This window comes from Lycium ferocissimum, chromosome 11 (genome assembly GCF_029784015.1).
Source record: "Lycium ferocissimum isolate CSIRO_LF1 chromosome 11, AGI_CSIRO_Lferr_CH_V1, whole genome shotgun sequence".
Classification (NCBI taxonomy): Eukaryota; Viridiplantae; Streptophyta; class Magnoliopsida; order Solanales; family Solanaceae; genus Lycium; species Lycium ferocissimum.
Window position 1 is genome coordinate 39,283,931 of NC_081352.1, and position 25,836 is coordinate 39,309,766.

The 25,836-nt window shown below is 36.3% G+C and overlaps 1 protein-coding gene across 1 annotated transcript; it reads right to left on the reverse strand.

Annotated features, from left to right (window-relative positions):
* Window positions 1-387: 387 nt before the first annotated feature.
* On the reverse strand, window positions 388-24,967 carry LOC132035851 (callose synthase 7-like). Its single transcript, XM_059425992.1, has 42 exons — window positions 24,459-24,967; window positions 21,429-21,529; window positions 20,751-20,863; window positions 20,577-20,664; window positions 20,376-20,486; window positions 20,134-20,250; window positions 18,403-18,501; window positions 18,171-18,262; window positions 17,663-17,786; window positions 17,018-17,152; window positions 16,865-16,941; window positions 16,700-16,787; window positions 15,018-15,140; window positions 13,152-13,269; window positions 12,654-12,985; window positions 12,528-12,580; window positions 12,259-12,319; window positions 11,243-11,324; window positions 11,113-11,162; window positions 10,952-11,038; window positions 10,721-10,825; window positions 10,515-10,609; window positions 10,328-10,409; window positions 10,081-10,244; window positions 9,809-9,932; window positions 9,560-9,663; window positions 9,348-9,441; window positions 9,091-9,242; window positions 7,983-8,092; window positions 7,769-7,888; window positions 7,597-7,665; window positions 7,309-7,498; window positions 7,124-7,235; window positions 6,854-6,973; window positions 6,671-6,786; window positions 6,509-6,592; window positions 4,368-4,480; window positions 4,068-4,297; window positions 1,847-2,644; window positions 1,708-1,758; window positions 1,182-1,367; window positions 388-667 (listed from the first exon to the last, which is right to left on the reverse strand). Exons 1-42 carry the CDS (start codon window positions 24,673-24,675, stop codon window positions 428-430), a joined length of 5,727 nt encoding a protein of 1,908 aa, XP_059281975.1. The 5' UTR covers window positions 24,676-24,967; the 3' UTR covers window positions 388-427.
* Window positions 24,968-25,836: the final 869 nt, after the last annotated feature.

The following is a 25,836-nucleotide window of genomic DNA, read 5'->3' on the forward strand; positions in this document are numbered from 1 at the left end:
CTACCTTCGAGTGGTTCGTAGTCACCTGAATTTGCTGTACTGCTATTTTGGTGAGTAAATCGTTCTATCCTAGGAGGAAAGTTTCCAAAACCTCCGGTACATTGAGGGGAATAATTTCCTTAAGGACACACTGTGAATTCAGTGGGCTCGATTTGGTTTTCCATATACTGTTCATATTATTTTTCAGTTTCTGTTAATTTCGTTTTCTACAGTTTTGCAGAAACTGGACAGATTCTGTTTTCTGTTTCAGGAATTAGTCTAACTTACTGGTTCAAAGTACTCTTTGCAATACAGATTTAATAACATTTACAACCTATTGAAACCTATGATTTGAACTATATTCAATAAGAAGATCTCTTTGTGCATTCATCAGTGGTAATGCCTAAGTTTAAAAAATTACTGTCAACTGTGCTAAACATAATAAACTTCAAGATTTTGATGATTCATCTTTCTTCCCTGCAAGGATCATTGCAATCTGGAGACCTCTACTGAAAGCCTGGTTGAAGAGCAGTCGCGTTTGGAACTCTGATACAAATGGGAACCATGACAAGACCACAATTGGCGTGAATATGAACAGTCCCATGATGCATTCGTATGCTCGTGCCAACTCCATCACTGAATCCCAAATTCCAAGCCCCTTAAAACAGGGCCTGCATGCTTGACCAATCTTTGAACATAAAGGAAGAAATAAGTCACAAAAGTATCACCATGGTAACATGCTCAAAAAACATACTATCGTTGAAAAATGTTTGTTTCAGCTTTAAAACATGTTAGTCCATTAGCTCTGTATGACTTGACAATGGAAACATCTTCATTTCATTCTAGTAGCTTAGTGGAGAAACAGCAACAAAAGTTTGCTAATGCGATATTAACAGGAAACATTTTCATTTCATTCTAGTAGCTTAGCAGAGAAACAGCAACAAAAGTTTGCTAATGCAATATTAACAAGAATAGGATCATTAATTGAAAAGAGAGACATTGCATATAGATGAGTTGGAGTCGGCTTAAGTTTCTATGTAAACCAAATTGAAAGAATGTAAGATGACTATGGTAAATTTTGTGTAAGATGGATATGGTAAATTTTGAAGTTTGCTATTTGACCAGAGTCGGTAAACGAACCCCATTAGCAAGAAATAGAACAAAAATGATGATCCATATGATATGCAAAGAAATGAACTTACAAGAAGAATGCCCCAGCCTGTTGGTACAAAGGCAAGAATGGCAGCAAATAGATCAGTTATGGTGAGGCCACAAACAACAAATAACACGGTCATGACAGATACGAATCCAAGGAATAGAAGTGCTTTCAGAATTCTGAACATGAGCTGAAAATCAGTCCCAAATCTTCGTCTGCCCATTGATACCATCTATAGCAAGAAAAATAACAAGAAGCATGATCAGAGAAACACAGTTAGGCCAACATATGCATGCATAATTGTTCATAATATTTCGCACATCCAGTTCAAGCTTACTCTGATAGGTCAAGTTATGAAGCTAGATGACTGTCGATGAAGCTGATATTTTCCAATTGAAAGAACCTAGATATTCTGTGGATAGACATAACTAGGAAAGATAGAATTGTGCAATCTGTTTAAACAGCATTTCACTCCATCAACAGTAAGTCTATGGTAACTGTGATTACTTCGCTCACTTCCTATATATTCAGTTTAGTTAAGTTGTAATGTGTCAAGCATGCGAGGTAAGTACCTTTAAGACCATAAGAGCAGTTAGCATAACGAACCAAGAAAGTCCATAAACCTGCATGAGATGATTTAATGGAAACTGTAAGACTTCCCCAAAAAAGGAGAGACAAGTTAAAAGGAAAGAATGACAAGTAAGTTGTTACCAGTAAACTTCTGCTGCCATGAGCTATATCAAGGTGATAGACAATTCCATATTGGTAAATGAAAAATCGAAAGGAAAGGATTATGTCAATCACTCTACCCCTTATATTTGTGTGTGTTAGATGTTCCTGCTCCCCATTCCACCAAGATTCCCAACTTTTATCCGGCGAAATCCCAATGCCTCCACGATTACCCATCCACCTCTTCCAATCTGTCCAATCATCCACTGTCTTTTGCCAATCGAAACCAGATGGATTGAACACAAAAGGAGCAAACAACCAGGAACCTACCAAGAACCACATTGAAATAGTAACAAACCAGTACAACTTTGATTCGCGATATGATTCCCCATAGACTTCATAGACAATTAACAGCATAAACAGCTCAAGCCCCTTGACAAAGTGAGTGCGAGAATACATCCTATAGTTATCTGCATACTTTGCATGATAAACAACAAAGCCACGACCAGTAGCTCGATATTTAGAACCTCCATGCAAGATCGTTCTACCGTAATAATGTGCTTTTGTTCCGAGTTGGAATGTAAAAAATACAGAAGCAAGTTGCAGCTGCATTATTATAAAATCACCCAGGGCCGTGCGAAATCCTCTCTCCAGCCCAATTTCCATTACCATAGGGAGTACAAGCAACAACCCCAGCTGAAATACAGATGAGGTAGCCATAGCCTCTTCAAGAGCTTTGGACTGACGAACTGTAGGATCCTCCAGAATTCGCCTTTCCAACCCACTCAAGACCATATATAACCGTCCATACAGAAACACATAGACAGTAAGCACCGTCATCTGGAAAATTAGACTCCAGAATCAAACTCCAGTTGCCAGCAGATATAAATGGAAACAACAACTTTGAAATGGAAGGAGGAGACAGAAACTCAAATTTTTCTCCAATGACTGAATAACTACTGCTACTGTAGCAACAAGAGAAAATAAAAGTATCTGGACTTCCTCGAAGATCAATAAAGGTAAGGAAGAAATCAGCACTCAGAGCAAGTATACGTCATAGTCTGCATAGAGAGCTCAATTCATTCACATCAAAGAAATACCTGACACATGGAGTCCAGTTTTCACTATTTAATCAAGTTTTGATGACTTTTTGTTTATCGATTCCTTAAGATGAAAAGATGAAGATAAAAGCTAGACAATCTACACCAAATGGCAACCATTGAAAGTAAAATACATGTTTAGCCAAATAATTAGCACCTCCGTACTAGTTCATTCAATAAATACTGGAAGAACGTTACATATTTTGAGGTAAAGATTGAAAAAATATTTCGGGCAATACCAGAATTTAGTCATACAGTACAATTCTAAAGAGCTGCAAGTGACAAGCAATAAATGCAGGGAAAGCCCAGGACTTATTTTCTTTATCCTATTTTGTATTCCAAATACTACAATTACGAGCTGGTGGTCTAAATAATTTGTTGCTTAGAATTGGGTACTGAATTTGTTTCATACTAATGAACAGATGCAAAACATTGTTCAGAAACACAAATATTTAATGAGCATGAGGTCTCACATCTATACTATGTCATAAGCCACAGTACAGAGAGTTACAGCCTGTTGGTCTGATGGTCTTTCCTGAGGTCTAGTTTCAAATTTTACCCCTTCTGTTCGAGGAATGCCACAAGAGAATGAATTATCTTAAGAGCCCGTGTAAGATGATGTCTCTTTAACTTATCAAAAAAAGGATGATATGTCTGAAACAGGGAGCAAATCTCTGAGGCAGTTTGCAAAGCACAAACACACAAACTGGTTGAAGCAGTTCCCAACATTCACCTCTATCAACATTAACAAAATGAAAGTGAAAACAATGTGCTTTAAAACTTGCCTTTTAAATGCCTAAGCAGAGGTCACTTCTACATAATCATCATCTCTTTATTAAGCCTCCAAAAAGTACAGAGACGTTGTATGAATCTCTAAGTATGTGCTTTTCTATTCCTTTTTTTGTTCATCAACTTCTTTCATCGTGTGTGTTCTAATATTTTATTTCTCAGTACTTTTCTTTGGTAATATTTCTCTGTAAAAGCTCAAAAGCTGTATAATAATGTAATGCAATAACTGTGCTAGATCAATAGCATGGTTTACTGGGGGAAAATGTTAGTTTTTACAACAACAGGTAGCAAGAAACTTGCTTCATTCATCAGTCACATAGCAAAAGATTTTATGCAATGAAGTGTATGCATGGCACTAAGAGCAGTTTGCATACCATGCTGCTGAAGTAGAAACCAACTGTGGTGAAGTAGAACGACAGCATCCTGTAGAAGTCAAACCGACGCCCAAGCCTATAGACATCACGGCTCAGTGTTTGTTCTCCATTTCCGTTTGCCACCTTTGCCTCAAATTGAGAGATCTGATTCATCCCCACATCACGACCCTTCCCTACTTGGATGTATTCATGATGTGTTACAAATCCTCCTCGTAAAGTTGAATTATAACCTGAAGATGCACCCCAGTAAGTACCAAAAAATGCCTTAGCAGTTTCACCGTTAAAGAAACACTATCCCACCTGAAAAAATGTCTTCACTCAGGTTAACTGTTTTAGAAGCTTTGCTAACACCACCCCTTGTTACATGAAAGATTCTGTCGAAAATATCAGGATGACCATAATGAAATCTTACCCTGTGAAAATTAAAAGGAATAAAAACAACAAGTTGTGAGTCAATCTTTAAAAAGAAAGAACAGCAAAAAAGAAAAGTAGCCCGACGGAATGGCAATTAAAAGTAAGAACTAGTCATATCAAATAGTAACCATTTCAGCACAGTTGGATTAGAAGGTATGCTGGCAGACAGTTGAAAAGGCAAGAAACCACAGGAAGAAGCGTCAAAGGAAGCTTCTAATTTATGATCTACATGTGATCATTACAGGATCTGACTTGCCAATTGGTCAAGTATATGGACATATGCAATATATTAGTAGGGCAATAAATTCGCGCGACTTACAAGCTAGTCTTGAAAAAATTGAGACTGAAAAAGAAACAACGAAACAAAATGACAAGCCTATTAATATTGTAGGCTGTAACTAAGGTGTCAAAATAATTCTCTTATCTATTAGATTTGTTTCTTTACTATATGAAAGAACATTCATTGAATTTCTTTAGCCTCGCTCTTTAAGATAGTAAAGGCTGCCTTATTATCTTGCTATTGTTTTGCTTATTGCCTTCTTGCTATTGTTTCTAGCTTCTGTTATCTTATTCTCTTACTTTTGCTACTGCCTCTTTTTCTTCTTTCTTTGAGCTGAGGGTCTCTCGGAAACAGCCTCTCTCTACCTTCCCAAGGTAGAGGTAAGGTATGCGTACACTCTACCCTCCCCAAACCCCACTTTTGTGGGATTACACTGGGTATGTTGTTGTTGTTGTAACTAAGGTGTCAAAATGTCGATAAATATATATAGCCTGAAGCATTAGGCCCAAAAACCAACACCAAACCAGGAAAAGACTCTTCATTTTTCCTACTTTAGAACCAAACAATCCAGTTACGGTAACAATAGCCTAAACTAAACCAAATAAATGTTCATCCCAAGTCCAGAAAGCTCAACAAGAGAAGTAAAGTTAAAGAATCAGTTCAAAACATTTACAGTTGCACAAGAACAGTCAAGACTGCATGACATTTTCTGCAATAGGACTCTTGCACTGCAAGAGCTGAAGAAACTATCTCCAGCATTAGTTAGTGTTAAAGAAAGAATAGTTGTACATATCTAGGTTTTATATACATTTATAGGAAGTTGGTTGTACGGATTTGCAGGCTTAGTTACCTTATTTAGAATATTCTACACGTGTATTTATACATTTAGGTCTTGAAATAACAATACAAGAAATTCCTTTACTATCTCTTTTGATTACATGGTATCAGAGTCAAACTCGTCTCAATTCTTACCTAACCCAATATTGGGCCCTATTGAGAATATAATTAAGAAAATAAAAGTGTGCTATCTCTGACAGCTTAAGCTTTTAGATGACATGGTCACACGCTTCAACATGGTATCAGAGCAGAGGTCCTAAGATCGAATCTCACTGTCACCCATTATCAACAAAAATTTCCACGTGATTAACATTAAGAACATAGATATACATGTCTAGGTTTTTCATGCATATAGCGATACATTTATAGGCAGCTGATTTGTAAAAAATTGTAGGTTTAGTTACCTTAGTTAGAATCTCGTCTACATATATTTATACCTCCGAATCTTGGAAGAATACAAGAACTTACTCTACTATATTTTTCGATTACAGTTAGGTTAGATTATAAGTGCCTGGAAAGTTGATGTCCTTAAACTGATGAGTACCACGTGTTTGTCAGTTAATGCTCAGGAACAAAGCAGAAAAAGGTTTGCAAAGTTGAGCTGGTTAATACTTATTTCACGCAGAATAAGTGGATATGTAAGGCAAAGAGCTAGGAGAAAGCGAGTGAAAAAATCAGTTAAATTTTCTTTCCTTAAAAGAGAGAGTCAAACAGCAATCCTGAAACTATATTGTGATGGCCAAAAAGATGTAAACAATTTTTTTAACCACCAACAGTACAAAAATAAAAACTAAAAAAATCAATGTGTAATACAGTATACAATGGAACTGAACATTAGCAGCTTCAGGTCTTCAACATATTATGCATCAGCGGAAAACAGATTTCATTGGAGGTCAGTAAGATGAATCACCTTAAGGGGTTTGCCAAAATTCTTTGTCCGATGGTTACAAAACTGGTCTCCTGATTGGACATGAACCAAGCAAGCGAAGAGACACTACAACACAAAGGATAACGTGAGCAATTCAATAACCATGTGAGCTATCAAGGGCTTATAACATCAAATATTGCGAACCTTCCAGTGAAAATATGCTCCCTTAAACCTAGTATTGTCGGTTTTCGCTGCCTATGAGGTTTCAAGAATTCCTCCAATACGTTCCTCATCTTGAAAGCTTCTTCAAAATAATTATCCTAGAAGAAAAAGAAGTAAGACTCATAGTACATATTTAATGAAGAAGCAGAAAATTTAAAAACTTACTTGATTCATATCTATGGTTTGTAATGCTTCTCCACGAGTAAAAATGATGGCATGATTTTGATTTTCAGGTTTCCCTTCCCCAATTATAGGAGGGCCAGGAAGCTTGATACGGTATATTTCCTAGCATGGCAGCAAAAGAAGACACTTACTACTTATTCCAGTGATATGAAAACAGAAAGATCACATTTTAGTAAAGAAATATTTTGCGCCAATTAATCGCTTGAGCAAAAACATTTGTTAACAAAGTCTCCTTGTTTCTCACACTCATACCTCATCCAATGTATCACCTCCCTTCACCAGTACAGAGTAGTAAACCTTCTCGGACTTCCCATTAACAGTTTCATCCCGCTCATCTATGTAAGCAACACGTAAAGATGGATACCTGAAAGGTTCAGAATAGAATTAAAGATAACCACTTCTTTCAACTAGTAGAGTAGTCAGAATTTCCAACTTACGTCAACATGAGATTCAGAATATTGATATAACAACTACGGTCTCGCTGTTCAGTGGACTTCTTCTGATTACCATAGATCTGACAGGACACAACATATGTGAACTTCAGATCTGCCAACGCCTGTGCATGCTCCTTCAAAGCTCTGTAATCTGTTTTATTCATATCAATGATCCGATAACCTCCAAATATTGCTGCCAAGTAAAGGGTAGATAGTTAGCACCAATCACATCCAACTCAAAGTATCACAGGTATATTGTTGCACAATGAAACAAGAAAATTCAAGTAGTACCTTTGTCCCCTGCAAAATCCAGAAAGTACTGAAGCTCAAGAGCCTCCCTGTAGTACATCATTCCTCTCACTGGAATTCCATGAGCATAATACAAACAGAGAGTAAGTTGAGTGACAACAAAATATACTGTCAGAAGCTTAATGAAATATCAAAGATTTTAGTGCGATTTGACCTGTCCTTGCAAGTGTTTGTCCTCTGTACGATACCCAGTAACGGATTAATTCATTCTTGTTTTTATCTTGGTATCTAAGCTTAGGATCTTTGATGCGGTCCTCAAAATTTTTCCACTGATCTATTTCATGGTCAAATAAAGGCAATTGAGTTTAGTAATTTATCTGTGTAGCAATGTGATACAGTAATTGACAAGCCACAGATTACATACTCACCTGGATATATCTTCTGAAGGTAAAACAGAGTGGTAATACCATCCTCATTTTCCTTGTTAAGTTCCTCATCAGAATAGAGAACATCTTCATTATAGTAAGGAGTCAAGACACTGAACAATAAATAAATATGGAAATCAGTTCTGCAAGTGCAGCACGGCAAGCAGATGCATAGTTGCAACACCAGAAATAGTATGAAACATGAATATCACGCATTTTAAGATATTTGGAGGAAGAATTTAAAAGTAACATGAATGATAAGCAGAGAGTTGGTGTTTTCAAAACCAATCAAGTGAACAAACGAAAGCAAGAAGTTTCTCAAGTGCCTCTTGTCATTCATTTAATATATGAAAGTGAGTACCCATATTTTCTACAGAAATTTCTTTTCAATAGTCGTTTTATCCCAAAATCCTTGTACCACAGCTGTCGAGTATCTGTACTGTGTCCATAAGACAGGACAAGCATCTGTTAATAACTGCTTTTCTAAACCTGTAATTAAAGGAGTGCACTCCCTGTATCCCCAAAACTTGATTTGCTTTCCTTTTTAGTCCTTCAGAAACTCGCGTTATCATTAAATAGAAAAAAAATCTCCCTACGATATTCAAACTAGTTAATCAAACAATATTATATATCACGCCATACTTGATGCCACAATTTCAACTAACTACTCCAATTCATCATACTTCAAACTATAGTTTAAGTACTACAAACCCAAAATATCATCTGTACAAACAGTTTACTCTTGGTCTCATTTTTAATGGGACAGTGAGTTGAAAAATAAAGTGAGCACTTTCCTCTACAATGAAAGATCCATAAAAGTTGTATATTGAGCATAATAGTGGACAAGCATCTTTTAGTTTATTGTTCGCTTTAAAACCGCAAGTGGGAAGATGTTCCAAATTGAAAGAGACAGCATTCATTCCATCATTAAGCATAAAGGTTTGCTTTGTGTCGCTACAAGATTCATTTGTCAAACAACCACTTAACAATGTGGCAGACCAACATAACTTTAGTTCCTGATCTATAGCTTCAGCAATGCTTCATAAAGAAGTGAAGCATAAAACTCACCAGCAAAGGAATAAAGGTCCTTTAGTTCTAGCTCAGAACTAACCTGAAAGAAAGCATATTACGAACTCTTGGAGCATCTGGCATTTTCATAAACAGGGAGTTTGCGAAAAAAGTAATTCGACGGCGAGCATCCAAATTTGTAGGCACATTAATTGCAGACTCTTTCACAGTCAATAATAAATTAAGCCTGATAACCTATAGAATAAATGTGGTATAGAAGAGGCAGATAAAAAGCATTAGTAAGATGTAAGACCGTGATCTAAAGAATTAATGAAGAAACAAAGCTCAGGTTCAAAATACCTTTTCCCTCCAAGATTCGTTATTTGTAAGATAGATATCTATCTTTTCAAATCTCTGCTCCTTTCTGTCAATCTGGTGAGCTCTCTCCAGAATTCTAGGGAAAAAACAGAAAATATAAATTGTACATCAAATTGAAGATGCTCATCACAATGCAGATGTGATTATGTAAATTTCGTGTCCTCTGAGAAAACTATTTTCTGTCAAGAACTTACTCATGACCATCAACCATAACATCTTGAATGATAATTTCCATGATATCTTGGATAAGGTTAATCATAGGTGATCGTTTATGATCTTCAACTTCATAATCTGTCACCTGTAAGTACCACAATCAAACACATAGAACCTACTAGTAGAAAACTCAGCGTCCACAGTTTCATCAAAAAGTTGAATTCAAGATGCAGAAGGAAACATTTAAATCATGTTAGTTGTGTTTGTGCATATACATGTATTGCACTAACCAGAAGATTCAAGAATCTCTCCAATTTATCATTCAGTAAGGGCAACCCACTCATCCGAAATTTCCTTAAGAACCGTTTTTCTTTTATGCTCTCATCTACTTCTTTGCGTATCTGCTCCACAACCCTATAAAAAGAGACCCAATTCCAAGTGGTCATATGGATTCTTCGTGAAAAATTACAGAAAAACTGTATGACAAATATGGACCTGGACCTTCAGCATTAGATAGTCAACAATAAAGAAAAGACCAATAAAGTACTTGAAAATGCCTTACATCTTGTCATCTTTGTCTTCCAGAATGCCAACCAGCAAATATCTAAGTGTCTCATAGCATTCGATCACTGCAGAGCGCATAAAATCATCATTTTTAATCTTCCGGAACAGGTCAGCATCTTCTTTTCCCCTGAAATCTTTTGCCATATCCAGTGCTATTGGAATCTAATAAGAATCAGGTGAAAAAACTGAGCCAAAAAAGGGAATGTTTCAATGATCTAAAATCAAAAACAGGAATCAAGTATCACCTTACTGGCGAGCAAGAAAGGAGGCCACTGAATAACAGAGACATCACTTGATGAATACGGTACAAGAAGCAGATCTCTTTCACTGGCAGTTCACAGCAACAAAAGAATCACCAACTTAATTTTAAAGTGCATAACTGCAGAAATCTATTCATTAAGTAGCATAATTAATTTCAGGCATGGTCCTCACTCATGGTTGATCAGATCCTCCATCCGCAAGGAAAGTATGAACTCATTCCACATCTGAGAGAACTTCGCAATGTTCTTCCTCTCCAAAGAATCATCCTACCACAGTAACACAAAGTTCAGCAGAAGAAAATAGTTAAAGCAGGACTTAGGAATTGTGATAATGCAAGAATATGGGGGCATCTATTTGCATATATAAGTAATAGCTACCTCATATCCATGTCTTTTTTCTACTTTTGAAGATGGCACAAGACGTTCACTAAAAGCTGAAGGAATTGATTCAAATCGTGATCGTAGCATCCCTAGCGTCCTTATCTAAAAAACAAAAAGGTAGAAATAGTTAGCAGTATGACTATTTTTTCAAGGGGAATAAGGGCATGAAGATTATCCAGAATAATTCAGTCCAAGAACGCATGCGTTGCTCCAATATTATTAACCAACCTCGCCAAGGTGGCTGAATGCACCATAGATCCCACCGACAATTGTAGAGAATATAGCATACCAAATTTGTGTGTCCATGAAATAGACCTACATGCAATCCACATCTCTTAGAACTCAACGTCAGATTGTCATTCACAAGTGATTTTTATTCCATAACATACCAGAACAACTGGCGCCCATATGACAATCACTACTCCAATGTTATGTGGCACTGAATAACATTCAAATGCAAAATGATTAATTAAATGTTCGCAACAAAGCAAGGTCAAAGAAATTTTAACCAAGACGTACTATGTGGAAAGAACTCATGCCAGTCCCAACTTGTGATTCTTATATCCATAATTGTCTTGGTAGGCTGCACTAGTGGCAATATCTGCAGGGGAAGGGGGAAGTCAAAAAGAGAGACTGAGGAAACAAGAACATTCATTTAAGAGCCATCTCGTACTGAAAAGACATAGAGAGATCTGAGTAAAATTGATGTTTCATCTTGACTTTCAATCATTTTCATCTTCTTTATTAAGCAAAGGGAGTGGGGACACTTTTTTCCAATTGAAGTTGCAAATAACGCCGTTAGTCTGAAGTGATACTTCTGAAGTAGCACATATTTGTCTGTGGAGATAGAAATTGGTCTTACAAATAATTTATAATCGACATTAACTTGCAACATAGAAAAACATTGATGACCTCATTAGTAATGAATTAGAGTTTAATATATGAAATTCAAAATGGAGGTCATCCAGTGGAGTTCCATTTAGTTGGGGATGTGACGGTCCATTTCAAGCTAAGAAGGATTCGAGAACTGAAGATTGCATTTGAGCAAGAAAAGGAGAGTATGAATTGAAAATATTCTTCAGACAGCAAGAGGTATCCTACATAAGTTGAACTTTTTACATTGCATGATAGTGAAACACATTCTGATAGCGGTTTCAGGCATGTTACCAACAGATAAGAGTTGAATAATGTGTTTTAGCCCTTCCGAAAAGCCACGTGGAAAGAACATAACAAGACGGTCATGCTGAAGTAGAATGCAAAGTCTATTCAAGACAGCATGATGACATGGCTACGTCGACAGTATCTTAAGACAACCTTTTGATGACATAGCAGTCACGTCGGAATCGAGTGGAGGTCATGTTATGTAGGAATAAATGACGGTTATAAAAGTCGTCGTTATATATTTTTAATCGTTATATATTTTGAAAATTTATTTTTTCACACATGTGGAATAAGGACAGTCATACAGGAAGATAACCACTCCTAAGACATGCTAAAATGGATTAAAAGGAATAGAGTTTAAGGGAAAACATTACCTCAACATAGTAGCTGAATGAGAGCTTGCTTATGATGAGCATGATCCAGAAGAGAGTGTACCTGAGCAAATAAAATGAGGGAATGAAATGTTAGATCAATTTGCTGCACCAAACATAATTATGAGCATTCACTACAACCCATTAGATAACCTTGCCCCACATCCATGCACAGCATACCAAAAACAAATATGAGAGGGACAGAAGAATAGAAATGCTATCAAACAAGACTTGTTTATCTGTGAGAAGATAGAAGACAAATGAGTTCTTACTTTAAAAGGGAGAACATGTCTTCGTGCATGCCTCTTCCAACATAAAGCTTAGGCTGGATACACTACAGCTATTAGACAAATGTGACAAAACTGTCCATGTAAGTATCAAAGCATAAATATGCTGACCTGAGACCACCACATAAGGAGGGTGATGATTCGCCAGTTTGAGCGCTCCATGGATTTCCGCAAGAAAGGGAAGAAAAATAGAAAGGCAGCCAATATCTCTGGTATCAAATAAATAGCAACACAGTAGTAATACAGTGACTCATTTTCAATATTCCCTCCCAAATTACTGAAGAATTTCAAAACTCCCGATGGATCTTGAATAGATTCTGAATAAGCAACAGGCATGACGACAACCCAGAATGCTGCAAATGCAAATTTCAGAAGGTAGCGAAGAATCTGGGTGAATTTTAAGCTCCTCCAAGCTCTCAAACTAAGGAGTATGTCCAAAGTAGCTGCAGAAAGCACATATAGATGGACAACGCTCAGCTTTCAAATGAAAGACAGTAACAATATCAAAAATGGAAAAATCTAGGCATACTCCTTACACTTGTAATAAAAGAGTTTCTAGTGGATTGAATAATGATAGAGAAAGGAAATCAAATACGGTACTGCAAGTACCTCTCAACGCGTTAAGAATAGCAGCAGTTATGAAAATGCTCAAGACGCTTTTGAACACATCCGCATCAAAAATCAGAGACAAAGATCCTGACTGATTCCACGCAATGATAACCATTGCCTGAAGAGGGAGGAAAATGAGATCATTACAAATATTTTATAAAGATGACATGATGCTACAAGGGAAACTTCAAAACTTTTGCAAGATATTTTTTTGGTATTGCAAGAACCCAAGCACCTAACTCAAAATAATGGCAACGGATGCGTAGTTAATCGTTATCAACCACCTTGATAATCTTCTGTAAAATATTCTCATTCTTTTTTTAAAAAATGGTAATGTATTCATCAGCATTAAGGATATGCTGGAGACCTCCAAAAAGTTGTGGATCATACAACAAGACTAACCTATTACATGATCCTAACAGATCTACTACTGTACAGCTGCCTCAACTCTTTCTTCTTTACATCAAAAAACTAAGTGTTATGAGTTCTTGCTCGTAAAATATTCTCATTCTTAACAATACCTGAGCAAGAACTTATAACACTCTAGCGATCAACTAACTGTCAATTGGAGGACTCACTGTGGACATGCAAGGTAAATATATGGCATAACATGTGTTAAGTTATAGAATCTGAACTCTCTTCAGTACAGTATCCATAAAATTCAATGCCAAGCCAGAAAAATAAACCCCTAGAATCCCCTAGAATTCAGCAAAATCTAAACCAATAATTTCGACCCTAATCATCTAAAATACATCAAGCAAATTTACAGAAAGCTATAACATTCCCTATGTTAGCTTTGCTAAGCATAGACGATCTTAAAGGAGGAGGCCGCATATGATAAATCTTAGGAGTCTGAATAAAGCAAAATGAATTCAGATGATTCATCCAGCCAATTCCCACTAGTTCAAAATCGAGGGCTCAGTTGATTGATGCCTCTTTCATTAAAGCCCGTGCTTTGTGCTTAAAACCCAACAGACCTTAGCTATTGAACAACTTAGACTCTTCTATTTAATCAAAAATGAGACTTTTTCAACTCTTAACCATCAACAACTAGCGAGTAATGAAAGGGAGGCATTGCATTTGGAAAGAGGGAGAACTGCCCCCTCTCCCCCACGACAGTGGCAACCATCTTGATCTTGCACCGAGTCCTTTTTCTCCATTTTGTTTATGTTTTCCTCACAATTTTCACAAGCAACTTCCATGAAAGCAGTACACCAGGGTTTCAAAACATGCTTCCACAGCAGCATATCAAGACGCAAAAACTAACTTTCTGAACCTGATAATTTCATCTGTGATTTAAAATGCTGAATTTGTCTTGGAATTGGCTCACCAAAGTGAAGGTTTGACATTATGCTAATCTTACTTTAGGAACTTGTGTGTAAAGAAACTGAAAATTCAGGAGTAAATAGTTGATGCAGATATGGAAACAAATCCATAATCAGAAAAGGTGTTCCATGTGATAAAGCAGATATCAATCATCGGTAGCCCATTGACATAGAAACAAATCCATAATCAGAGGTGTTCCATGTGATACAGCAGATGTCAATCATCCTCAGCCCATTGACTAATTACCTTCCTGATGTTGTCAGATGGAACACAATATGCCGCCTAGGAGAAAAAGAGACATCGCAGAGAAGAACTCACAAATTCAGTAAGAAATAATCCTCTAAGATCTCATTTTCCACTTCTGGGATATGAAAGTGCTTGTACTAACTTATAATGGTTGTGTGGCCTTGTTATCTCCTTTCATCCCTTTGTAGATATGTTTCCACTTTCCACACATAGTTTATACTTAATAGAGACAAGGAAAGAAGAGCATGCAGATTCTAAAATAAAACATAGCAGTTTACGTGAGTCCGGGGATACCTGAAGTGCCAATATAAAAAATATCCACATGCGGTCAAAACTCCTATAAAGGTGCCAAAAAGTTCGAATTTCAACAAAATTTGACTTGGGCTTCCTCCCTCCAGTAGTAACATTATTATGTACCTAAGAATCAAGCTAAGTTAGTCCATTTATAGAAAATCACGAGGGAATACTGTGTCTAAAACAAAGCAAATAACAGGACAAAGTTAAGCCAAATTCTACAAGTTTGACAATTTCTGGTATTTTGAACTTCTCAGTTAACTTGCCAAGGAATGTAAGAATCTTCACTTCAGAAGTCAACATACAGACCTGCCAGACTTTCAGAGAAGAGCAATTATGTACCTTCTTTTCTCCCAGAGTCAAGGATGGTTCTTTTATTTTTTCTTTTCTAGTTTTTATCTATTGACATTTTGGTACAGTAGAAAAAGTGCATTCTCTTTTTCAGCAGCTAAAAAAGTGTGTGTGTATATATATCTAGCTTATGAGGGGAGGATTGCCCAACTCCATATAAGGAGACCACCCATCTCATTAACCACCGATGAGGGACTTTTTTCATTCTTCAACACCCCACCTCAGCAGCTAAAAAAGAGTGTGTGTGTGTATATATATATATATAACTCCATATAAGTCTATTAACCACCGATTTTTTTCATTCTTCAACAATATCTTATTACTTTTTTTTAGAATGGTAACATCTTATTCATCAGCCAAAAGTTTGTGCTGGCTGCAATTATTACAATCTAGAAGCTACTGTCCTTGGACATTTACAAGGCTTCCAAAAATTGTAACATATCTGCATCATCTGTACAACTCTCTTTAAACCAAAAATGGAAATTTAAAATGCAATTCATCTACTTTTTGTATGGAACTACTATTATCTTCAAAACATCTGTTATTACCTTATGTTTTTAGTCACCTTCAAAGAGCAACAGCATTCTCTACCTTAGTCTTACACCTGCTATGTGACAAGTTGGAACTCACTCAAGCTAAGCACTCTTGGTGCTCAAACTTACTCGGGCAAAGAACTCAAAAAGAATGTGCAGTATACGGCGTTCATATAACTAAAGGTTCGATGACTATTGTTATTCTTAACGCTATTCAAAAGTGATGCAAATAAACCTATTCAAACTTACTTGCTTTAACAAACTGCTTAGTCGAAGAACTCCCTATGTAACATAATGGGTGATTCCTAAACGTCCCATGTGAAGGGGTTGAATTCTTATTCAAGCCTCAGGATGCAACATCATGTTAAAGAATCAAATCACCCAATAGAAAACCAACTGGCAGTATGTGAAGCAGCCAATAAAGTAATCTGTAAACTCTTCTATTTAGCCAGAGATAATATTTTTGGTTTTTCATATATAAGTAAAGAATATGACATCCTTGAAGTACGATTTATTTTCATGTTGAATAAGGCAGCAGAGTTGATCCAAAGACCACATTTTATGATGGGACCTTGCTAACTAATCCCAAAACCTTATTTAAGGAAGCATAATTCAATACAATGGAATAATCTAGTGAATAAAATTGATGCCATGGAAGTTTCATGCTTGTGAGTGTGAAAGTCCATTATACAGGAATTGATAGGACTTCAACATAGCTACCGAAGGTCGTCACAACTACTGAATGTCTCTTATGCAACCTCTACAGACAGGGTAATATATCTGATAAGAGACACATACCACATTTGCTTTATTTACTTTTTCTGTGTGCACAAAGAAATCAGCTTTTTTGTCCATTGGCCAACCCAGCTTAAAACATTTATCGGACCTGCAAAGGAAGAGTATAAATCTCTTCTTCCGTAGACTGCAAAAACAAAAATCGTAACAGGCTATACAATTGATTACCAAAAGTATTCATTCAGATCATCATAATTTCTCCATGCTGAATGGCTTGCTGACCCATTCTGGTTTCTCCTAGCTTCCTTTTCCGGCGAAGATAATTCAGATAAGGTGATAAACACAATACTCTGAAGCAAATAGCACAATATAGGAGCTTACCTTACGAATGACTTCATAAATAGGGGTCACAACATCCTGCAGGAAAGACTCCTCACCATGGGTCACCGGTTGATATGCACCACCACTGACAGGACGTACATTGGCAAATAGTATTCCATACATCCCATGTGCCATCTGATTTTTGAAGTATAAAAGGCACGCAGACACATGGAGGGTTACGTTTTATATAAATAATGTTGCGCTATCCGGGAGAAAACATGGAGAACAATCTCCACAATCCATCCAAAATACTGAAGAATTCTTGTATTACGTGTGTGTGTGTTACATGACTGGACAGTTCGCTATGGAGAAGATGATTGCATCAATCAAGCATTACAAAACTCATCAGATTTCATGAAGAGGTCACATGCTAACATTTGCACATGTATTCACACTGTTTCTCAACGCCCATGTCACCCTTCCAGAAAAAAAACCTGAAGTCCCTTAAAACTTATTTATCTTGGTATTGGTATCATGTCAGTTCCCTCAGTGTCTGAGATAGTGCACATGCAATAGTCCAAAAGAGACAACAGAAGCAGTGACTGATGTAAACTGACCAGCAGATTCTAGACAAATCCAATGCATGTACTGAATATATAGATAGATTGAGAAGCATTATCACATATGATAAGAAAGCAAACCTACATTATGAAAGATATAGCAAAGGCATTCTGGCATAAATCGTATGTTTGAGGCTTCACCCCATATAAGAAGATAAAGGCCAATGTATAGAAGCTCCAACTGTTGCTTGTCACAACCCAGCGGAAACCTGCAACACAAGATGTAAGCCAAGCAAGAGAAAAAACTCTTCCTGTACCATTTTTATAAGACACGATTGCTCTTTGGGAATCAAAATTCGTTTTACTTCGAGTAAAAATATTCAAACATCTTCTAAACACTTTTAATTTATAAAATTGTGAATTATAGTACTTTCTATGTAATTTCTAAGTATGTAAATTTAATGCAAAAGGAGTAAAGAACTGAGGTTCACATTTACACCGACAATGAGCAAGTTTGAAATCCGTATGCTGACCTGCTTCATTCTCTTTGGGTTGGACGGAGAAATATATTTTTTCATTTTAAAAAAATTTAATCATATCTAACCTATTCTAGGAGGTTGTGCTTGTAATTTTGTGATCACTACTTGGCTCACCTGAGGTTTGATGGACAGTGCAAATATTTGCACCATGATTCATAGTTCTTGACTATCTTATCCTTCAGCTGCTGAACTGTATAACTGTCCAACTGCAAAAATGTTCTCTTGTAATCAATTTTCCAGAGAAAAGTGCCAAAAGGATTATCTGCTAAGCAGACAAAACAAAATAGAGATCTATATGCATATTTGATCAAATTGGTGTAATTATCAAATGAGCAGATACAGTTACCTCATTATAATTTGCATCATCCTCCACACTCTTGTTTCTTATATCCATGTTTGCAAGCAGCAATATTAAGTGCTCCCTCTGATTTGCCACATTTGCTTTCTTCATTCCACATAAATCAGCAGCAAGATGCAGTCAGATGAAGTTAAGAATCTCAATTATCAGCATGTTGAAGGAAATGGTACTAGAAGCAATTGAAAAAAATGCTAAATGCCACATCTTTGTTTGAAGGCATTGAAAAGAGTATCGAATGCAATTAAAAGAACCAAGGAAAACTCAAGGAGGTAGCTTCCCGTAAGGTGGTACATGCGATCCTGATGTACTAAGGTATGCTGTAACATCTCTCACAGAACTCCAAAGTGTGATGCAATAGAAATTAAAAGACAATCACAAGTCAGTAGCAAGCGGTTTGCTTTCAACAATGAGACTTGCAAAGTGTAGGATTTCATAGAGGAAGTGTTTAAAGTACCTCTGAAGTTCATAAAGAAGCTCATGAATTTATGTAAGCATCTTGGTTTCACATTTATTTGGTAAACACTTCAGGAAACAAATAACTAAATGAAATCAGCTATGCTTTACATGTTTGAGTTTTTTTCCTCGTTCATAAGTCCTGCTCATTTCAAACTGGATGCCACACATGCTTCACAGAATTTGTTGATAACAAGAAAGAAAATGACTTTACTAAGCAAAGTTAATGTCTGAGTGTTCTTGACCAAAGATTTATCCTGGACCTTGAACACATTATTATCATCAGACAGCCAAGGGAAGATCCCGGAAGATATGCATATTAACTGAAGATACTTCCACAGCATTTTAAGGGAAATGGGTTCCAAACAGGTGGTACTCATAATCGCAATAAAAAACCAGGAAGTGGTGGGTTTCAGAAAGGAGGTGGTAAAATGAAAACCTGGTTCAATAAAACAGAATTCAGATGCATGGATTTTTAAGTGGAATGAGTTCAAACGGCAGGGAGTGATCTTTCAGGGCCAGCCCAATTCAGATTCTAGGAAGTTCAGTTAGTACTCCTTCCGCTTAACTTTATCCTTCAACTCTGTAAATGGTGACACCAACATCTCATTAACCTGACTCTGCTGTCTAAGACAATATACTTTCACAATGAAAATGTACACTGCTGAAGAGCTGAAATGAACATTAAGAGTGTGTTCGTTATGGAGGACTATTTCCCCATGTTCGATTGGTCAAAATTTATGGAAAACATTTTTCTCTAGGAAAATAAGTATCTTTAAAAATGGGGAAATGATTTCCTAGTGGAATTAGGGAAAATAAGTTCCACAAATGGCATTCCACATTGATTGTGTCCTCCCCACCCTCAAACACTCCTCATCTTCACCCCCACCCCATTAGCCCCCATCCCCACCACCCCACACCACACACACCCTACCTCCACCTCCCATAGTTTTTGTCTAGATTTTATACAAATGCTTTTAGGATAATATTTTTTGCTTACGTACCAAACACAAAAAATAAGTAAGAAATCCACTTATTTTCCTGGAAAATATTTCCTTCTTACCGAACACACCCTAAGTATTCACCCAGTGTCAGTTTTTGTACAGCACATTGTACCCTCTCAGAACTTGAGATTTAGTTGGTGTGAATAAAAATTTGTGTAATACAAAACACTGCAACAGTTTATGGACACTTAAGCACGTTGACTTACATAAGACAAAAAGTTCTGGAACATCTGCATTGAGAGTCATGATCATTATATTTTACCTGGAAGCCAAAGGCTGAAGCAAGCCATTCAAGTATATCATTGACTGACTTATCCTTGTCATCAGGCATTCTGGGAAGATTATCCATATTTCTTATAGCTCGAAGAGCAGCCTTAATCTGATCAAGAAAGACAATTATATCAATCCTTTTTGTAATAAAAAAGGAGATACAGAGTACTATTTAATCACACAAAAGGAGCATGCCAGCAAATGAACTGAGATTAAAGCGAATGTTCCTATAACCTCAGGAAGTTCCATTATCGCCGGTTTGACCCCAGCAGCATAAATAGGAAGAATGTTGTAGTGCTCATAGTATTTTCTTTTCTCCTCGACATCTTTGGCATATTCGTGTGTCTGTGAAACAAAGACGCAAGAGCTTGAAGTTCCCATAAGAGGAATAAGTACTGGAATATTCCAAGGACTACAAAAGAACACAGATCAAACCTCAACATCCACTCTTGCAGAGGGTACCACGGTCTTCAGCACATCATATAATACAGTTGCAATTTGATAGATCTTAGCCATCTCCTCTCTAAAAATGCAAAGTCAACCCAGTAATTAAATGAACAATGGTAGGCCATTACCAAAGAAATACAAGAAGGCCATCCGAAATCTCACGGTTTCTTTGTTTGATGGCCATCTCTGATATTTTTCTCATAGAAGTTCCGGTAAAATCTCTGAATTTCTTTAGGATCACTGCTTGCAAGTTGAGGTTCAGTTTCTACTTCTTCCTACAATCAATACGTCATGCTAATCATTGAGAGATTGATCTTGAAACTTTTACACTAAAGACATACAACCACTAAAAGATGAAAATGAACTACTTATTAACAGAAATAACGGTGACGGGTAATGTCAAACGAACATATCAAATGGAAGTTATTTGTCACAACGACAAAGTTTTGACATCTAAACAAGAAACAGAAGAAACATGTTTTGACCCCGAGGTTGAAGTAGCATGCTCTCCCAACAGTGAACACCACTAAAAGGAAAGAACTTATTATTTTGGTACACATTGAGGCCATATCCCAACATACTGGGAAATCAGTTGAATAGTGCAGATACTGGCTAAAATGTGAAATAATTCCATAAATAGGTTTTAGGGGGAGCCTACTGTAAAACCCAGACATGTAGTCCTCTACAAAGAATCTGCTTAAGTCACTCCCCCATGTCAACTTGTGGAAAGTCCTTCCATCTATGGCAATACCAAACAACATGTGGGAGAGTACACTTAAGAAAGAGCTTCTATAAGAAAGATGAAACCACAAAGCTTTAACTTGCATATGATTGTCCTACCATTTCAAGTCTATGTAACAGGTATGTCTTGAATTGACGAACGCCACGCCCCTCTGATTTTGGATCCGTCCTATGAGCCTTTTCGAAAGCATGGAAGCGACCTAATTTAAAATATAAAAACAGGAAAAGAAACAAGAGAAAGAGTAAATCGGATATCTTTGAAGACAATTAGTAGCACCAAGTAAAGACAACAGAGCATAAAAGAAAATTGACTTCTTCTCAATGTATTGCTTAATTAAGGTCTATATCTGCTCTATGACTAATCATAACACTGCATCTTTTTTAAATATAACCTAGATCTCCAGTATTAATGATCCATATATGATTTCCCACATCTAGTTTCAGTCAAATGAAACCAAAGAAAGAATTCAGGTCCCCAGAAAAAGTTTCCAACATAAACAGTAGACACACTGGTTGTTAAGTAGAGGAGTCATGGACACTGATTTAGTTAGAGTCTCTCAAGTAATATATAGAGATCATCTTATGAGTCTTAAAGTATCTCACATTATTGAGCAACTTTGAGGTGATTTTCATACAGACTGCAAGAGAAGCGCGCTAGAGATTTGATCAAGGCCACAATGCCAAATTGTTTGACTGTTTTGCCCTCCCTCATAAGCCACAATTTTGGGTGCCTCATAAAGAATTTTAACTTGGGAAAACATTATGGTACCTCATCTTAGTTTAACTTGGGAAATAAAGATCTACAAATGGACAAGAGACGTGTGTCTCATCTGGATGAAAGGACGTAGACTTGTTGATAAATATGTCCTCATTTTTCAGGAACCTTAAGATTAAATGGACACAATAATTTGCGCTACCAAACATAGGAGCATAAGAAGTCCTCATTTTTTCTTTGGCCAAGTAATTCATAAGAGGTATTATTGTTTACATTTTGGGCTTGATCGAAAAAACGCACAAGAACGTTTCCCAGGTCGCCAATGCTCAATCTGGTCGAAACTGGTCCTATTCGTTCTACTGGACTCAAAGTAGATGGAATACAAACTAGGTGTTCTTAATGATATTTACTACTAATTCAAACACCAGCTAAACTTCTCTTCTACTCCTTCCAATGCGTAAAAGTTAGAATTGGTTTCGGCAGCGTTATGCATGTTAGTTAAACTAAGTGAAAGTAGCTTTGGTATGACTGCAATTCAACAAAATTAACATTTTAACGATTTGAACCAAGCCTGTTCAGCCCAAAGGTCAAAACACTGATGTACATTTTCAGAATTCCACATCGTGTGAAGTTGCTTAAAATACTTGCTATACCTACTACATGTGTTTATAAGTTAATAGAGACAATAACTGCAAGGAAGTTCTTCGCAATCAATGTTCCTCGAATCACCATTCACTCATCCTATAAATTTTATGAGGTCCCATATGCATTTGTGGATTTCAGATATAACCTGAAAGATTTTCTCTGTATATTTTTAACTTGACTGCCAGAAAGAATCAAAATATCCTCTTATTGGTCATATATGATAAACTACAAAATTAAGGACTTGAAATCTTTATCAAAAATTAAACACTAGGTGATAACTTCCCAATAGTCGAGGTATGCACAAGCTGGGCCAAACACCACCGTCATAAAAAATTGAAATCTTTATCTAAAGTTTAACATAAAACTAAGAGGCCATTTGACAATGAATACTCTTTACTTTTTTTTCGGAGTTGAATTCTGGAAATCATGTTTGGCCATAAAATTTTGGAAAATCCCGGAATTTGAAAAACGCCAAAAAGTTGTTCACTTTTTTTACTCCAAATCACTCACTAAAGTCCAAATATAACTCCTGTTTGTATTCGTGGCAAAACACAACTCCAATTTCCAAATATCATTTTTCACTTTAAAAACAAGAACTACTTTTTTTTTTCAAATACTCACAATTTTCACGGCCAAATGAGCCCTAAGAACTTGAAATTAAACCTAGACTAATAGAATCTTATTTTAGTTTATACCTATTGATTCCAACTCCAAGTTAAGTCCGGAATAAATTTTCATGTTAACCATAAGGTATAAGATCTTTAAACAGTAGAATTAAGTTATTAATTGAAGAAATCAGACATCAGAACATAAAATTTAAAAAAGATTAAATCTTTGTAGATGTTCTTACAGAGATAAGCAACTGATTCTCTTTCTCGGCGTCATTGGCCACACGAAAGAATCAAACTAGCCTATTCTTGGTCATATAACTACAAAAACCAAGGTCTTGAAATCTTTATTTAAAATTAAACACTAGGTGATTAAAGGTCATTTTGGTACATTCTACATATTTTATATCAAGATCACAAGATTCAAAAGTCTTCTTTACTTTCTAAATCTTCGTGCCAGGTCAAAACCAGACAAACAAATTGAAATGGAGGGAGTAGTAGAATCAAAATATCAAATTGAAGAAACCAGATATATCAGAACATACAATTATAAAAAGATCAAATTTAGTAGCTTTTCTTACAGAGATAAGCAACTCTAGGATTCTCTTTCTCGAGTTCATTGGCAACACGAAAGAATCAAACTAGCCTGTTGTTGGTTATATAACTACAAAAACCAAGGTCTTGAAATCTTTATTTCAAAATAAGCACTACGTGATTTCTTCCCATCTACCTACGCCTAAGTGGAAAGATTTACTCCGTACCAGTGCTGATAGGAGGTAGCAGTGGAATAGTCTAGGTGCACACAAGCTAGGCCAGACACCACCATCACTAAACAAATAAAAAATGAAATCTTTATCTAAAATTCAAAATTTAAAAAAAAAAAAAAAAGAAGAAGAAGAACTTGAAATTAAACCTAGGCTAGGATCTTATTTTAGTTTGTACCTATTGATTCCAAATCTAAGTTAAGTCAAGAGTGAATTTTCATGTTAATCATAACATGCAAGACTATTAAAAGGGTAGTCCCGGTGCACAAAGCATCCCACGTTAGCAGGCCGCATCCGCGATGTAGACAGCCTAAGTTCACATACAGACAACTCTTCATAAAACAGATATCAGAACATAAAATTAAAACAAAGATGAAAACATTGTAGATGTTCTTACAGAGATAAGCAACTCTAGGATTTTCTTTTTCAATTTCATTAGCAACACGAAGAATAGGAGCAATCTCTGCTAACGTTGATGGCACAAGTTCACTGTCTAATGAATTCTGATCTTCACCGGCGGCAGGGTCTACCATTGTGGGGGCCTTAGAAATCCGCCTAGACGCTGTTCTAGGCAGTGAGCCCCCTTGGGGCTTCGTTCCACTAGTACTCGCCATAATGCAGGTTGTTTCACAAGAGTTCTAGGAAATAAAGACATAATTCTGTGTATATAAGTAATTACTTAGTCTGTTTGTATTCTGAAGATACTTTGGATGGAAAGTGAGGTTTAGCTTTAGCTTTAGCTTTTGGTTTCTCTATCAGGAAGAAAAGAATGTGATGTGATATAGTAGTTGAGAGAATTCAGCTTCTTTTTTCTTTCTTTTTTGTTGGGAAATTTTGTTTGTTTGCGGGTTTTTGGGTTAGCTTTATTAGCTTTAATGGTGTGAGTGGAGAGAGACATATTGTAAAGAAATGGCGCACTTTGCTTTGCTTCGACCAAAGGGCTTTGATACAGAAGAACCAAAAAAGAAAGTTGAATGGTGTTCGTATGTTAATCATTCGCGCGCTTTATTAAAGACTCCGTTGTGTTTTTTTTTTTTTTCAATTTGGTGTCTGCTACCGGCATTAGAGCCCAACTAAATTGGAATTCTCACAGGGCAGGCCCATATTAAAGACTCTGTAACAGCTGAGAAACGAACGCAAATTTAAATTAGTTAAACTCTTTATTTTTGTTTCTCTCCTGATGTCCGATACACTCATAGGAGCCCGACTATATTTGGATTCGCGCCGCGTAAGGTCTCATTTGGGGTAAAGCGCTCCCTACTAAGAATTTTTTCATACTTAAAGCTCAAACCCGAAATCTTTAATTAAGAAAGAAGTAGTCTCATCTGCTGCATCCCATCTTTAGTGGTAGGGTTAAGTTTAACTCTTTATTCAGATTAGTACAATTGGTCCAGACTTAACTAATACAAAAACAGATTAAAATACTCCATGTATATATTGAATTAGACTCAAATGTATAATCATTGCCTCCATAAGCATAGTACGTCTCTTCCGGTAAACTAAACTCTAAAAAGTTTCTCAAAATGAAAGTAAAATAATAGATGAGAAAGTCATTTTTACAGCTAATACTACGGCTTTTTAATGATTACGTAGGACAATACCAAATAGGGTGTGTAATTAATAATTCTATTAGTTATACAAAGGTTGAAAAAGTATATCAAATAAGAGATTAGTAATATCAAAGCTAATACATATATTTTCTCTAATACATCCACCAAATGACCCTTAAGTAGCAAAACATTTTTTACTGATTTTCGTGATGATCTGTTTTGTGT